The 15784-nt window shown below is 36.9% G+C and overlaps 1 protein-coding gene across 2 annotated transcripts in view; it reads right to left on the reverse strand.

Moving 5' to 3' along the window:
• The window catches only part of drc1 (dynein regulatory complex subunit 1 homolog (Chlamydomonas)), a 64304-nt gene that overhangs the window by 12908 nt on the left and 35612 nt on the right, over window positions 1-15784 (reverse strand). For both annotated transcript variants that reach the window (XM_039748309.1, XM_039748308.1), the window contains 5 exons: window positions 11894-12033; window positions 11335-11469; window positions 9263-9501; window positions 4304-4488; window positions 4009-4098 (listed from right to left, as the gene is read on the reverse strand). In XM_039748309.1, the coding sequence (XP_039604243.1) occupies window positions 4009-4098; window positions 4304-4488; window positions 9263-9501; window positions 11335-11469; window positions 11894-12033 (789 nt within the window). The remainder of the gene's footprint in view (window positions 1-4008; window positions 4099-4303; window positions 4489-9262; window positions 9502-11334; window positions 11470-11893; window positions 12034-15784) is intronic.

Raw genomic sequence — 15784 nt, forward strand, 5'->3', positions numbered from 1 at the left:
GGTCGCACTATAAGTCCCTGTCTTGCACCCCAAAACACGAGGCTTAGCCTCAGTACTTTAGCAAAACATGGTTTGTTCAGCTTGAAACAGGAACAGCACAGTTATTTATTGCAGCGTGATCTGCCACTCTGCTATACACAGACACAGCAGTCAGGCAGGTTTGTGGCCAGATCAGTGATCAAGTAATCCTGTTATCTGCAATTACAATGTATGTGTTCCTAACCTTGTGTCACCCATCGAGATCTTTACTTTGGTGGAGAGACGCAGCATAGCTGTGAGCCTGCTGTTGCCCCGTACACACATGGAGATCACACTTCAGGTCGCTCTTCGGCGTGCTGTCTAGTTGGGGGAGATCCTAAGAGAGTTTACAAACCTCACATTTTCTTGAATGAGTGCCGCATTAATAGGAATGTTTCTTCAACGAGCATCAATGAACCACATAAAAACTGCTTTTTTGACGTCTTCAAATGCAGCAGTTCACGTATATTTGCAACCCAAGATTCTTCTTTTTTTGCTCGGCCTTTCAAGAAAGTTGACAGTGTCGATGGCAAAATTCCGAATTCATTGGCAACGTCTTTTTTCTTTTTGCCGCAATCGAGAGCTGCAAAAATGTAAAAAAGGTTTTTTTTTTTCTAATATGAACTGTTATCGTTTTTTCGTGTCTGTCGTTTCTATAGGAGGGTGACAATGAGTTAAATTCCAATGGATGTTTTTGAAATATTACAATGTTCCTGTCTGGGGATTGTTGCGCACAACTGACCTGCGGCCACAGAACTAACTGCTCTGTGGACGATCCATTCAGGCATTTCAAGGTCTTTTGTGCACTTCGTTGTAATGAAAGTATCTGCTGAATGTACTTCGTAGTAACGAGATTTCTATAGACTCATGTCATATGGGGAAGCTGTCGGGACCATAAAAATACTTTGTTGTAAAGATATTCGTGGTAATGGAATTTTACCTGTAAATGAAAATGCCACCCTGACCAAAGCACTGCCTGACGCAATCACATCATTACTGGCTCTGGATGCAACAATATTTTTTAACGTGTTAAACGGGCCACGTTAATTTTAAAAAGTTATGTGTTAACTTTCCTAGGTCTGTGTATACTGCATTAGTTGTGGGCTCTTGAGGAGACTGAACTGCATGTCATTATAAAGTATTTCAATAATGACGAAATTACAATGACTAAATGTAAGCAACTTAAATTAGACAGCCAGAATGTACAGGTCAATACAGTTAATATTAAATGTCAACATGTCTTTATTGAAATTTAAGGTGTTGAAAGTATTTATGTCTTTAAGTATTTTCCTGAAAATAACCTATTTATATTTCACTTAAATATTTAAGTAGTATAATCTTTTTAATAAAAAAAAGCCATGAGGTGGTTTGTTTTGATTTCAGCCTTTACATGAAATAAACAAGATTTCAAAAAGCATGTTTAGACTTTGATATCTAATGTATATTATACAGTTGAAGTCAGAACTTGATATACACTATGGGTGAATTCTTTAAAACTCGCTTTATAACCCCTCCACAGACTTTATACTAACAAAGTATAAATTTGGCATACTGTTTAGGATATCTGCTTTGTGCTGGGCAAAGGTAATTTTTTCCAACATGTATGTAGATGTACTGCAGTAACATCTGAAGAGTTAAGCAAGGATGTTGAAACTCGGTCACAAATGGACAAGGACCCCAAGCATACCTCCAAAGTTGTGTCAAAACAGTTTAAGGACAACAAAGTCAAGGTATTGGAGTGGCCATCACAAAGTCCTGACCTCAATCCAACTGAAAATTTGTGGGCAGACCTGAAAAAGCATGTACGAGCAACAAGGCCTACAAACTTGTCCCAGTTACAGCAATGCTGTCAAGAGGAATGGGCCAAAATTCTAGGAACTTATTGTAAGAAGCTTGTGGAAGGCTACCCAAAATGCTTAGCTCAAGTTAAACAATCTAAAGGCAGTGCTACCAAATATTAGCAAAGTGTAGTATACCTGTGACCCACTTAAATTGTGACCTAGTCAATAAAAAGTGAAACACTCTGTCTGTGAATACTATTGGAAAAACTTACTTTTGCCCAACACAAAGCAAACGTCTGAAACAATATGCCAAATTTATAGTTTGTTAGTATAAAATCTGTGGAGGGGTTATAAAGAGTGTTTTTAAAAAAATCACCCTAAGTACACGTAAGCTTCTGACTTCAACTGTGTGGGCACTGCACTGGTAACAGTAATGGCAATGGAAGTGAGGAAAGCAAGTTTGTGTAACAGTTTTTAATGTACGAATATATGCTAATAGTAAGACATTTTCAGTGTTATTTCTCACTTGAAAGCAATCACCTGAGACCATCCAGTGCTGCATTGCTTGTACACTTCCTAAAGTCATAGCCTGCAGACTACAGCTGCTGTTTTTCAATCAGTGGAGTAAGCTTAGACCATTACATTATCTTCTGAACATCAGCAAGACTTTCCTATTTTTTATGGCAAATTGCTTTTATAATTCTATACTCTACCTTAGTGGTTTCTGTGCATGTCATCGGCTAACAGAAGAATTCATCCACTTTAAATTGTTTTTGCTGCCTTACACATTGCATACTGCCTTCTTTGAGCTTTGTTTTTTCCTTACAAGAAGCTGCTTTTCAATTATTAATGCATTATATACAGCAGACTACAGTATAATGTATCCATAACAGAAAGCAATTTGGCACAAGTAAATTTGCAGGATTAGCAATAAACTAATTTTATTATCTTTTACCGTGCATTTTGTAGTACTAAAAGAATTACAGCAATGACAAAACTCTTTTCAAATTTTTGCTACTGCAGTCGTTTTAAATTCAATTTTTAATTTATAGAATCAAATGTTAATGTTTTCTGTCAGGTTGAATTCACACAAGTGATAAAAGTGTTATATATGTCACCTAGCTCCTATTTGTTTCAAGTTAATTTCAAAATAAGCACTCTTTCAAATACATTTAAACAAAAACAACCCAAAATATTTTATTCTATTAAATATATCTAAGAACATCTGATGGAATATCTTAAAAAGTTAATGTAAAAGAAAAAATATACCTTTACCATTTAATGTATTATGATAAGCTAATAAAAATTATACTAAAACATAGTCAATATCAAAACATCTGTGACTTAATGGTCCAACAAATTGCTCATACAAACTAAGCAGATTGTAAAAATGTTTATGAGATATCATGGCTCCCATCAAGCTACTGTAAGCCTTCTATCCATTAATCAATAACATTTTCAAATTTGCTTAATCCAGGCCCAGGGTACGAGAGGCTAGAATCCATCCTGGCAGCCTTTAACTCAAGGTGCGTAGTAACCCTAGACAAGGTGCCAGTTTGTAAACTTGTTTACTGTACTGCTGGGCTTATATACAATGGTTCTATGAATGATTAATTTGGATAAACATTATGACTACTAGTCAGCTAATCAAAAGGCCAAGAAGAGGCAGAATAGTAGAATATAGGATTTTATTCTCTTTTTTTTAACTGAGTAGCAGTGTATGACTTGGAAAAAAAAATGCACATACAATTTTTGCTTTTCACATAATGCCCAATTTGGAATATTTATCAGTTGGTGAAAATAAACATGTTACATTTCTGCCACAGTGAAATAACTAAAAGGCGCTATAAGCCAACCTTCTCAGGAGATCCTTACTTTAACATCCAGCAAAGTAATAATCACCAGGATTTTAGTCATTCAGAGCAATGCAAGCTAAATAAGCCCCTTGAGGTTCCATGCTTAAACGTAACCTACTGAGAAGTACAGAATGTTCATGGACATTTCAGAATATAATGATGCAGGAATTTCCTATTACAGAAACAGTATTAGAGAAATCCATCAACAGAAGAGCCAATTAAGTAAATGTCTAAAAGAAAAACATCTTAAAGTGTAAATGTAATGAAACAGAGACATGAAGAGCTCTAATAAGTAAAAGACAAATAGTACAAATATTGCCCCTTTTGCAATGGGTGAAACGTTCAATTCTTACCATGAAAATTGAATCTAGCTTCATTAGGGATTGTTCATGCTTCTCCAAGGTAGAGAATAATTTAAGTAATTTACTTTCTACTAGGAAGTCCTAGAGAAGAAATGAAATACACGAGTCATGAAAGCCATTCACTCTGTGGCACACACCACATCAAGATAAGTCATAAATACTATGCCGCCTTAGTATTAGAAACCAGCAACAAGATTGCAAAAAAATAAGTTCCTTTATCTAAGAGAAGAAGCATAATACTCTTAAACAGACAATTATAAAGAGAAAAGACAACAAATTAGCTTACACATTCATCACACATTATCTCCAGGAGCTTTTTCATAGTTTTTGGTGAGATCTGAGGGAGCAGATTGTCAGGGTTCTCAGGATAGGATGCTTCAAGTTGTCCCTGCTCTTTGGACTGGTGTGATTCACCTTGAGCACCTGCTGACACGGACTCTTCAACTCCTTCCTCATCTCCAGTTATTTTTTCTGAAGAGACATTTTCAGTAAAAACGGTCAAGTATTATCTTTCTTTCCATATGTTAAGAGAGCTGTGGTTTGTCCTGCCTCATGTGACACAACTGATCTAGGAATGCTGGAAGGGGCATGGGATTAATGAGGTGTTCTCTATGTCTATCCCTAATAATTGGTCCTACTTCAATGTTGAACCAGGTGCAGAAAGTCATTCAGAAGCTGAAACCCAATCATGTACTTCTAGAACCAATGGAGACACAATGGCTTTAATACCATCTGGTGTATAGCCAACAATTTTGTACATCAACACTTATGTTGGGTATAATTACCATTGTGTTTTACAATGTAAAGTGTTGATATTAAAAGAAAAGCTAGCAGCCATTGAAACAAATCTAATAAATGCTTCTTAGCACAAGACAAAATGTTTACACTGTGTTCAGTAGGGAAGTGTTTGCCTCAGTTGTGCAGTCTCTGCAGTCAACCTATGAATAACAGAAAGCACCAAATCAAAGAATAAAGGGGTCCTATCCAAACTGTACATTACATTTATGGGACAGAAGGGTAAGTGTTTCTATTGCTTCTAATTATCATTTTTAGTTGTACGAATAAAGCTAAAATTTTGGTTCACTTACGTGCAGAGGCACAGGTATGACTGTATCAGGAACACAAAACACTTATAAAACTTCACACATTACAGTGTAAAATGTGTACTGAGGATTGTCACTACCCACCTAATATCTCCCCAGCAACAGTCTTGTGATCAGACAAACACCACAGCCACCAACAGTGGAATATCAGCACCTATAACACCTTATACCTTGGAGTATGGCAGTCAATAAACCAAATAAGTTTTGTTAAAATGAGCAAAAACAAAAATTGTGCAATAATAGTGGACTAAGGAGCACAGTCATGAAAGGGCTGGATGGATTCAATCTTGTGTGAAGAGTGCTGGCTGTTGTATTGGAATTTGGCTGTTACTATGGCCCACACTGGGACCTTTCATATGAATAGAGGAACATTTTATTTTCACATTATTTCGAAACATCATTGGCAACTAGATGTATCTCACATGGCTGCAATGTTCAACGTATCCATCTGCAAATGATTTGTATTTGTAGAAAAATGTTCCATGACCCAAAGCAAGGAACACTTTAAAATACTTAACTGTTATTGAAATATGTGCTTTTTGTTGTTATGCCTGTTTTCTAAAAGTAACCTTTATCTACTAACAAAGCTTTATCTATTAAATATAGACTTTGTTTCTTGATTATCATTGTGATTTTTTCAATTATCTAAATTATATAAAGGGGTAGGGTATATATAAGTCATTTCTTGCTAGAAGCTGCTTCCTCTTCAACTTTTCCCACTTCTATGTGGGCTCAATATACTTGATCAACCTTCCCCAAACAACTCAGGCCTGCACCTCCTCCAATCAAGCCCTTAACCTCCAGATCTTTTACTTTATCCCTCCACCTCTACGTTGGCCTCACTCACTTTCTCTTCCCGTGTACTTCCACTCTCATCACTCTTTTGCCCATTTATTCATTGTTTCTCCTCATCACATATCCATGCCACTTAAACCTACTTTCCTGAGGCCTCATGCATAACACCGTGCATAGAATTCGCACTATAACATGATGTAAACACAAAAGCCGAAATGTGCTTACGCACAGAAAAATCCAGATGCAGGAATCTGTGCATACTCCAACTTCCACGTTCTTCCACTCTATAAATCCCGGTCAGCGTGAAAAGTAATGCTCGACCAGGCGTGTGCTGTCCCGCCCCAATTCCTCCCAGAATTACGCCTCTTTGAATATGCAAATCAATATAAATAGCCCTTAAGCTCAGCGTTCTGTGAAAAGACAATGGCAAAAGCACAGGGGAAAATGTAAGAATTTCAGCAAATACCAAGTGGTGGCAAAGGAAAAACATACTATTTGTTGATTTAAACAAAAAGGAAGTTATCAAGTGACATAGCGTGTTGGAGAAACTCGAAAGCTCAAGTTCACAAAGTCACACAGTGTCAAAATAAAAAAAAGTCACATATCAAAGTCGTCGTGAAAAGGCGAGTTGTAGCCCACTGTCTGAGCTTATTAGGGTACAGACAAAAAAAAAATAGGCACACAGTGGGGAAAAAAGCACGGAATGTCAACTTTAATCTCAAAATTTCCACATTAATCACGTAGTTTTATTTTGTCATTAAAGTAGAACATCATAAACTTCATCTTAAAATCATTTCTCAAATCCCATCGTAAATAAAGTAGCATGTTAAATGCTTTGTTTTGTATTTGATCTTCAATGTGCTCTGTGTGCGTGAATCACTAAGTGCTTCCGTTCTTTCTCATCCTCCGACAGGACACAGAATCCATTACATTTGTGATATTACAGCTCTCTGCATAATTAAAATACTGAGATGTATACGTGATATCATTTTCATGATGATTGGAATGAAAGCATGTTATTAAACGATGTCGCAGTGATAGTTCATGTCTCACACAAGATACTGCACGACCTTCGATGAAATACTTTATTGTAGCAGTACTGTCTGATTCAAACGTACTAATCCCCAATTCCTGTCCTTACTTTTCTTTCCCCAAATACCCATTCGCCACACAATCAGCTCTGTAATAGACATTAAGCCATCTGTAAGCTTACAAAGACGATTCTTCAAACTTTTAAGGAACATTTAAATATCTTCATAGTATGTGTTTAATTATTCTATCCATCTATCCTTCCAGTGTCACGCCAGCCTCAGCAAATATACAGCGCGCAAGGCAGGAACAATATGTGAAGTTGCTAGCGCTGCGGCACCGTGTCCTCACAGGTTTAATTATTAACAATACAGGTTATTTAAATGAAGTTAAAGTTTTACCTGTAAAATATAATAAACATATTTTGCTGCATTTCATCTTAAAAATGATATCGTCATCATATGTAAATACGCGTTTTATAAAGAGCCGCAGGTTGTGGAATATTATAATTGTAGTGCAAGTTTACAGTGGGGTAATTGTACTTATAAGTACAAACAGTTCTAGAAGGAGCAATTGATTGAGTGCGTTTATAGTTCTTGGGATGAAACTGTTTCTGAACTGTGAAGTCCATACAGGAAAGGCTTTGAAATGTTTTGCCGTAGCTGAACGGCAAGCGTGTGCTTGATGCTGTATACCGATAATTCTCTTTCAGATCAGCTGCTGCTGTGATTCCCCACTCAGATACAGGGATATAAATACTCTGAGTGGTGGAGTGAAAGTAATATGGAAAAAGATGATCTGCTGTGGCCACCCTTAAAAGGAGCAGCTGAAAGAAGAAAAAGAAGGTGCAGTGAGAGTAACAACTCTAAAGCAGTTATGGTATTTGGAATACTATGGCCATTATATTGTTACAAATTAATTACAATCAGATGCATTAAACTAATAAACAATATGCAGTTAGTTTCAGCGTACTGTATTTATAAAGCCACGTCAGAAATTTGGTTCTAAGAAATAAAGGGTAACCACACAGAAACAGTAGCACTGCTTTGACGCTGGGTGCCGCCAGTCTGCAAAACCGAGCGAAGAACTTGTTTACGACAGAGTATGAGGTTCCGTGGAAAAGTGCGTTGCTTTACGCCAAGTGTAGGTTTTATACATCGCGATTTGAACGGGGAAACGTTCTTACGCAACATTTCTGTGCATACGCACAGTTTATGCATAAGGCCCCTGGTCTTTCTTGGATATCTCTCTCACTTTTGTTGTACCTATGATTCTTTCATTACTTATTCTGTCTTTTTTGTAACTCCACACATCCATCCCAACATTCTCATTTCTGTCATATCTAACTTCTCCTGTGCTCCCTTTACTGCCAGGTCTCATTATTGGCTTTACCACGGTCTTAAAAACCTTACCTTTAACCTTTTCCTTAATTCTTTGGTCACTCAATACTCCTGAAACCTCTTTCCAGTTGTTCAATCCCACAGTCTTAGATGCAGACATAACCCATATCTTCCATCTTGGGTTGCACTGATCCCAAATATTTAAATTTATATACTGTTTTCAATAGCTCTCCCTGCAGGCTAACTGCTGAATACTGATCATCATTAAACCTCACATATTCTGTCTCCTTCCTGTTTATCTTCAACCTTCTATCTTCCAAAGCCCTTCTCCATTTTTCCAATTTACTCTCCACTTCCTCTTTTCTGGTGCTACATCAATCAGCAAAACACATGCACCAGGGAGATTGGTCTTTTATCCTATGACTCAACATATCCATAACCAGATCAAAGAGGTAAGGAATTAAGGCAGATCCCTGGTGCAGACCTTTTGAAACTGAGTCCTCACTTCCTCATGCATATCCTTGACAATCATCACATACTTCCCTGGTACTCCTTTCTCTCTCATGCACCTCCAAACCTTTTGGCATGGCACTCTATCATAAGCCTTCTCCTAATCAATAAACACCATATGTACACCTTTCTGTTTCTCTTCAATTTTTATGAGTTATCTCAATGCAAAGAGCTTACTGACATTTAAATATCGAAAAATATTGAAAAACCCTGTTTTATTTACCTAGAATGCTACATATTTGGAGCCCATACAATGAATCATAGACAAACAGGACACTACATGCATATCCAATAAAATAATACTTCTACCTTACCTTAAGTCAATTATAGTATGTGTTTCTGAATTGGTTAGGGCAGACAAAGAAAACTCAAACAAATATTCTTCACAAAGGGAATTTCAATCCAAAATCAAACCAAGCACATACACTCTGGAAAGCGGAAATGCTAAGTGACATTGCAACAACTTACGTCCTGCTGTCAAAAACTGCTTGGCAAGCACCTCAGTCAATTTCTTTTTAGTGTGTTGTGGAATAATTGGACCAGTTGACTTCATGAATGGTAGATTTGGTCTTACATAAGTCATTCCCAGTTGTTGTTCATGGATAATCAGATTTGCATCTAAAGCTTTTTTAACCAGACCCTTAATCTCCTCTTCATTCATTATCCACATTTCATGGAATCGTTTGGCATCAATAGAAGCAAAATACCTAATGAAGGTGCACAGAAAAAAAATCCTAAGCACAGAAAACTTTTTTAAATCGCAGAGCATTCATTGTTAAAATTGAGAAGTAAACCTTTCTATCAATCTTCATACATTGCTAAAAGACAGAAATTAAAATATATTTTGGACATTTAAGAACACAATTTATATTTTAACCAAACTTTTAAATCAGGTGTAGTTTTCTACAGTTATACCGGCTTGTCTCTGTTCACTTTGGGCACATCAGTATTTAGTTATTACAGAAATTTAGGAAGAAGTGTGTGTGTGTTCTCATTAACTTTCTTCCTTTACCATTCAAACTTTTTCAAAACATCAGAATGGTTGCACAATGGTCTGCACTGCTGCCTGTTTGATCCAGGGTCTTGGGTTTAAATTAGAACATTCTAGTCAAGAACAGACCATTCAGTCCAGCAAAGCTCGCCATTCCTATCCACTTAATTCTTCCAAAATAACATCAAGTTAGGTTTTGAAGGTCCCTAAAGATCTAGGCCTTTAATGACCTCTTAAGCAAAGCCATCAGCAGTGTGCGTCAACCGCATCAGGAGGTTTACACACCTTGGCAGCAATGTTCATGTCTCTGGTGACTCTTCCTACAAAGCCATTAACCGGATTGAGAGAGATTGGGGGTCATGAGGTTGCTGGAAAGTAGAGTGTGATGCTCCTGATATTTCTGCAAAACAACTAAGGTCCAAGTCTTTAGAGTCCTGGTGCTTCCTGTTTTGCTATATGGTTGTGAGGCATGGACGCTATCCAGTAACCTAAGATGAAGACTGGATGAATGCCTTGCCATAATGCTACTAAAATAGATTCTAGCCCTGGCAACCCTGAATAAGGCAGAATATGTATACAAATTGGATGGTGGTTTTTCTAATAGATTTTAATTTTATTGTACATTTGTGCATAATTATGTGCGTAGCAGTGCACTTTTTCACACCTGTTATCCAAATTTGGCCCAGTCAATGAATGGGTGGCATTTGCATAATCTCTGTAAAGGTTTTCTCCAGGCAATTCCCACGTCTTCCCAAAAAGTCATGCAGGTTCCTTTAGGCAATTCTAAACTGGCCCACTATGTGCGAGTCTGGACGAATGCATCCTAAAATAGATTGACTACAGGATTGAGTTCTGTCTTGGTTCAAGACAGGCTTTGGAGTCCTAAGAACATGTACGAGGAAATGATGGTTCAGAAGATAATATAATGAATATAAATTTTCTATAGTGATTACTGGTTAATTGTAAGGCATCATAGTTCTAGCAGGCATTTTGTTTAATCTTAGCTAGGCTTGATGTTATTTTAGAAGAATTAAGTGGACAGGAACAGTGAGCTTAATTGGGCTGAATCGCCTGTTCTCGTCCAGATTGTTCTAATGTTCAAATCCCAGCTCAGTCACTGTGCTGCATGCTAGGTCTAGGAGGGATGTTCTCTTTGGCTACTCCGGATTTCCTCCCAAAAATGTGTGTGCTATGCCAAACGGTGACTCTAAAATGTCCTTGTGTGAAACTGTGTTTTATGTGTATGTAAGGATGCTCTTCAATAGATTAACATCACAGTTCACGGTTGTTTTCTGCCTTCAGCCTAATGCTGTCAGGAGAAGCTGTTGCTCCTTCTGACTCTATTAAAGGAATTTAATGGGTTCAGAAAATCGCTAGATTATAGGCTGAGCATTGGGATTTAGAAGGCAGTACTGTAGTATAATGGCACAGCTGCCACACTGAGTTTGCCACTAAGTTAGAATAGTACAAACACAATTTTTAACATTAGATTTTTACTGATATATTTTGCTGGTGTACATTCTTAAAGTTGTAACAATCTTTTACTGACATCATTTTCTTCTGCATATCCTGATACTGCTTCATGATCCTCTTACAGTCTTCTGAAAGGGTATGACTCTCTTCTTTGAACTGTTTTTCCTGCTTCTTAAGTTTAATACGAAGATTGTTCAGAACATCCTGCAACCTGTATCACAGCCAAATATGGTACAATTAACAAGTGAGGTCTGCTTTTAAGCCACTGCATAATATTTTATCATTTTACTTTGTTACTTATATAAAGCATCATACAGGTGATTGTCATGTACACATTTAATTGACTGATCTTTTACACTTTAATTTAGAACTCTGCACTAAACACATCTAAGCAGAGCAGCAGTTTTACATAATTTAGATTTAAACCACAATTAATTTTTTATACATTTTATTTTAATGATTATCCTGTGAGTCATCGTAAGTAAAAACAACAACCCATTTCTTTGAACAATTCTAATTATCTGTTAGTATAAGAAGCAACACCTTTTTTGCCATACATTACAAGAAACATGAAGGCACAGCTACAGTATATCTAACAAAAGATACCACCAGCACCAGTGCTGCAGAATGAGTACCTTGTGATTCTTCTTTTCTGCTGAGACTTAGTAATAGTGTTCTCCTCATCCCGCTTCTTTAGCACCTGGAAGTTGTATTCCAGTTTTTCTTGATTCAGTTGAAAGGTAGCCTTCATATGTTGGAGCTGCTGTTCCAGTATCTAAAACAAAGCAGTTACCTTTTTCATCATAAGAAGCAGTTCTATATACTGTATACCACATATTTAAGGCAGTAAACCCTCTACATGTCCCACTGTCCCACATATGATAATAGGTAGAACCTAGCATGAAAACAATTTAATAAATACTAATTAATACTGCAAATATTTCTTTATTCATTGTTTCACTTTAGCCAACAGTATAGTTGCAAAGATGTGAAGCCAGCAGCACTGGGTGCAAGAAAGCAGTCAGATCTGGGCAGTGCCAGTTTAGTCTATCTGATTAGCCTAACATGTATATCTTTAGAATGCAAGAAGAAAACTGTACAATAATACCAAGAGAAAATACTTGAAAAAATTACTGTGCCCTGTTACTTTGTTATTATATTACCTTATTCAAAAGTGAATTATTAAAATTGTTTAAGCACATTTAAGTGGACATTGTAAACGTGCGATATCCTAAATAGCCTTCATGTGAGTGGAATCCAAAGCAGTCTCTAGCATTTACAGACACACAAAAAAAAACATGGGAGAACCAGAGGTTCAGACTTTTCTCTTTAACTGTACATCACTATCTACGAAAAGACTCAAAGACACATCTTCAAGTTCTCCCACTATCATTAGGACAGAAAACTTGGTCAACCTGGCTGCCCGATCACCTCTTGACTGTCTGACAGTCTACTTTACTATGACAAACTAGATGGCTGAGGACATACTCTATGGAAATCAGTCCCTGTTCATCTTGTCTAAAAACTCCATGCACAAAGTCCGTCTGAGCTCTTTCCTATTTGACAATGATTAGAACAAAAAAAGAGCACACTTTTAATTCAAGAGACTTTGTATCAGATAACTTAAACGCAATATCGCCACACAATGGAGCAGTATGATTTGGCAGTATGGGAAGTTATGAGATTGTGCAATTGTGTCTCCAAAGATTTGTGCTGGCACACTGTGGAAAATACTGAAGACATTTTTAAGGAGACAGATATCATGTCTAAGTTTCACATATAAATAAGTCACAGGCTAGAATGGCATCTGATTTAATCTCCCAACATTTCTTTGACCAACCAAGAATACAGAAGATCACTGAAAGGTGCGCTTTACACTACAAACAGAATTCAGCTTCCTGACTGCTAAAGAAACAAATCAAATTCTTTTCAAGTCATGACATAATTACTATGACATAGAGGAAAGGTCAATAGGGTTTTAGCACAGCAAACACACAAAAAGGCAACACAGAATTCAACAGCAGATATCATCGATGCAAATAGAATTAAAATCAGGGACCATGAACAATAACTAACCTCTTTATGGAAAATTACAAGTGCCCTATAATCTAAACAAGGTGAAGCTGAAGTTAGCAATATTTTGGAAAACATACAAGAGCAACACTTGGATACAATCTACACAGAGGAGATGGACAAACCCTTGATGCTATGAACTTTAAAAAGCTATAAACTCACTTCAGAGTGGGAAAATAAATAATAATAATAATAAAATGATTTTCACTTTTCCCCTTCTGCAGCATTACTCATATTAAAAGAGGTAACAGGCAGGGTTACCAACACTCACTTCTATTTTATTAGTATTGGAACCTTTGGCAAAAACTGTTCATAGTTCAGATTATTTTTCACCAATCATTATCAACAAATCATGCTGATGAATTTATTTTATATTTAGGTAAAGCACATTTAATTTTACCTGCTATTTAGAATCTTTTTGCCGATTTTGAAAAAGTGTCTGGGTTTAAAATGAATTGGGCTAAATCAGCTCACATGCCTTTAAAAAATTCCTGGCTGTCCTTTAGTGTCCTTCCTACCATATCTACTCCAGCTGCAGGGCTGAGACTGTATTATCCTCCTACTTGACTTCCAGCACTAACTATTGTCATGTATTTGCTGAGGCAAAGAATCCTCTGAATGGGAGGCTGAAACGAAGTTTGTTCTTCCAATCTCATGTTAAAATGAATGTAGTCCCTCAATTTAAATTTAATAGTTCAATGATCCCCCTTCCCCACCTCTGTGACAGTGGTCAGAGGTTAAATTGTGGATTTGTTATTTTAGTTGAGCAGTTAAGAACCCTAATCGTAAACACACCACACTCACTCATCCCAGGGATAAAGTAGGGTTTTCTCTTCCAGGCCTGCACTTTTACCATTGGGCATTCTCTGTAAATGGTTTTAATGTGGGATCTGCAGCATTGGTGATATTTAGGATAACAATGGACTTGGAGAGCTTAAAAGCCCCTTTTGTAAGAGTGGAGTTCTCTTTAATTCTTTTATCTTTTATTTACAACTCAGACTTTGCTAAATTTTGTGGCAACTCTTTTGCAGCCACTCCACCTTTTTTCTCAACATTACTTAGTTTTTTATGTCCTTAATTCCCAGTAGTAAGCTAGTTTCCATTTTGTATTCTCTTCTATGCAGTCTTTCCTATTTTCCTCTCTGGGTGTGCAAAATTTGTGAAAGTGACCTTAGCCCTCTGCAGTCAGCTAGTGCAATACAGTAATCCCTCCTCGATCGCGGGGGGTTCGTTCCAGAATCCCCCGCGATAGATGAAAATCTGTGAAATAGAAACCATATGTTTGTATGGTTACTTTTATATATTTTAAGCCCTTATAAACTCTCCCACACTGTTAACATTATTAGAGCCCTCTAGACATGAAATAACACTCTTTAGTCAAAAGTTTAAATTGTGCTCCATGACAAGACAGAGATGACAGTTCTTTCTCACAATTAAGATAATGCAAACATATCTTCCTCTTCCAAGAATGCATGTCAGGAGCAGAGAATGTCAGCTTTTAAGTATGCCGAAGCACTGTGGTAAAGCGGCATTTTTTAGAGGAGCGTCCGTATCCTCTAGGCAAACAGCCTCTGTGCAAACAGCCCCTCTGCTCACACCCCTCCGTCAGGCAGAGAATGTCAGAGAGAGTGAGAGAGACAGAGAAAAGCAAACAATCAAGCACCGTGCGGGAAGCATATCGTATATCATTGAGGAGTTTTAGTTAATACGTAATACATGCTGTGATTGGGTAGCTTCTAAGCCATTCGCCAATAGCGTCCCTTGTATGAAATAAACTGGGCAAACAAAATGAGGAAGCATGTACCATAAATTAAAAGACCCATTGTCCGCAGAAATCCGCAAACAAGCAAAAAATCCATGATATATATTTAGATATGCTTACATTTAAAATCCGCGATGGAGTGAAGCCACGAAAGTCGAAGCGCAATATAGCGAGGGATCACTGTATTGTCCTTGGCAGCATACAAATTTACTCTAGAAACCCAAAATAACAGTTCATGCAATTTCAGTTTGTGCATCAGTTATGTTGATATATCATAGGGATCTCCTTGGATTCTTATTGTTTTCCTGTTGGTATAAATTTCTCCCTTGCTTTATGCATACCTTTTGGTTTTCTTGTCCTGTATATTCATTTTGGTTCTTATTGTACCTTGACTATTTTTTATACTGGGTTTCTCTGTTTTTATTATTTCTGTTGGGTCATAGTGATCAAATTTCTTGAACCTACTATATATGTATAGTCACATCTGCAATAAAAATAATCACAAAAAAAATGCACTAAATTAGCACCATTGATGCTGAAAATGTTTCTGGAAGACAGATGGCATAAAAATTACTAGATATATTATATCAGGTGTCAATAACAGTCTTTTCAAAGAAAAAAAAAGATCCACTTAAATGTGCACTGTACAGGCCAGTCTCTCTTCTAAATAGTGATGTTAAGATACTGGCAA

Source organism: Polypterus senegalus, chromosome 3 (assembly GCF_016835505.1).
Source record: "Polypterus senegalus isolate Bchr_013 chromosome 3, ASM1683550v1, whole genome shotgun sequence".
NCBI classification, from domain to species: Eukaryota; Metazoa; Chordata; class Cladistia; order Polypteriformes; family Polypteridae; genus Polypterus; species Polypterus senegalus.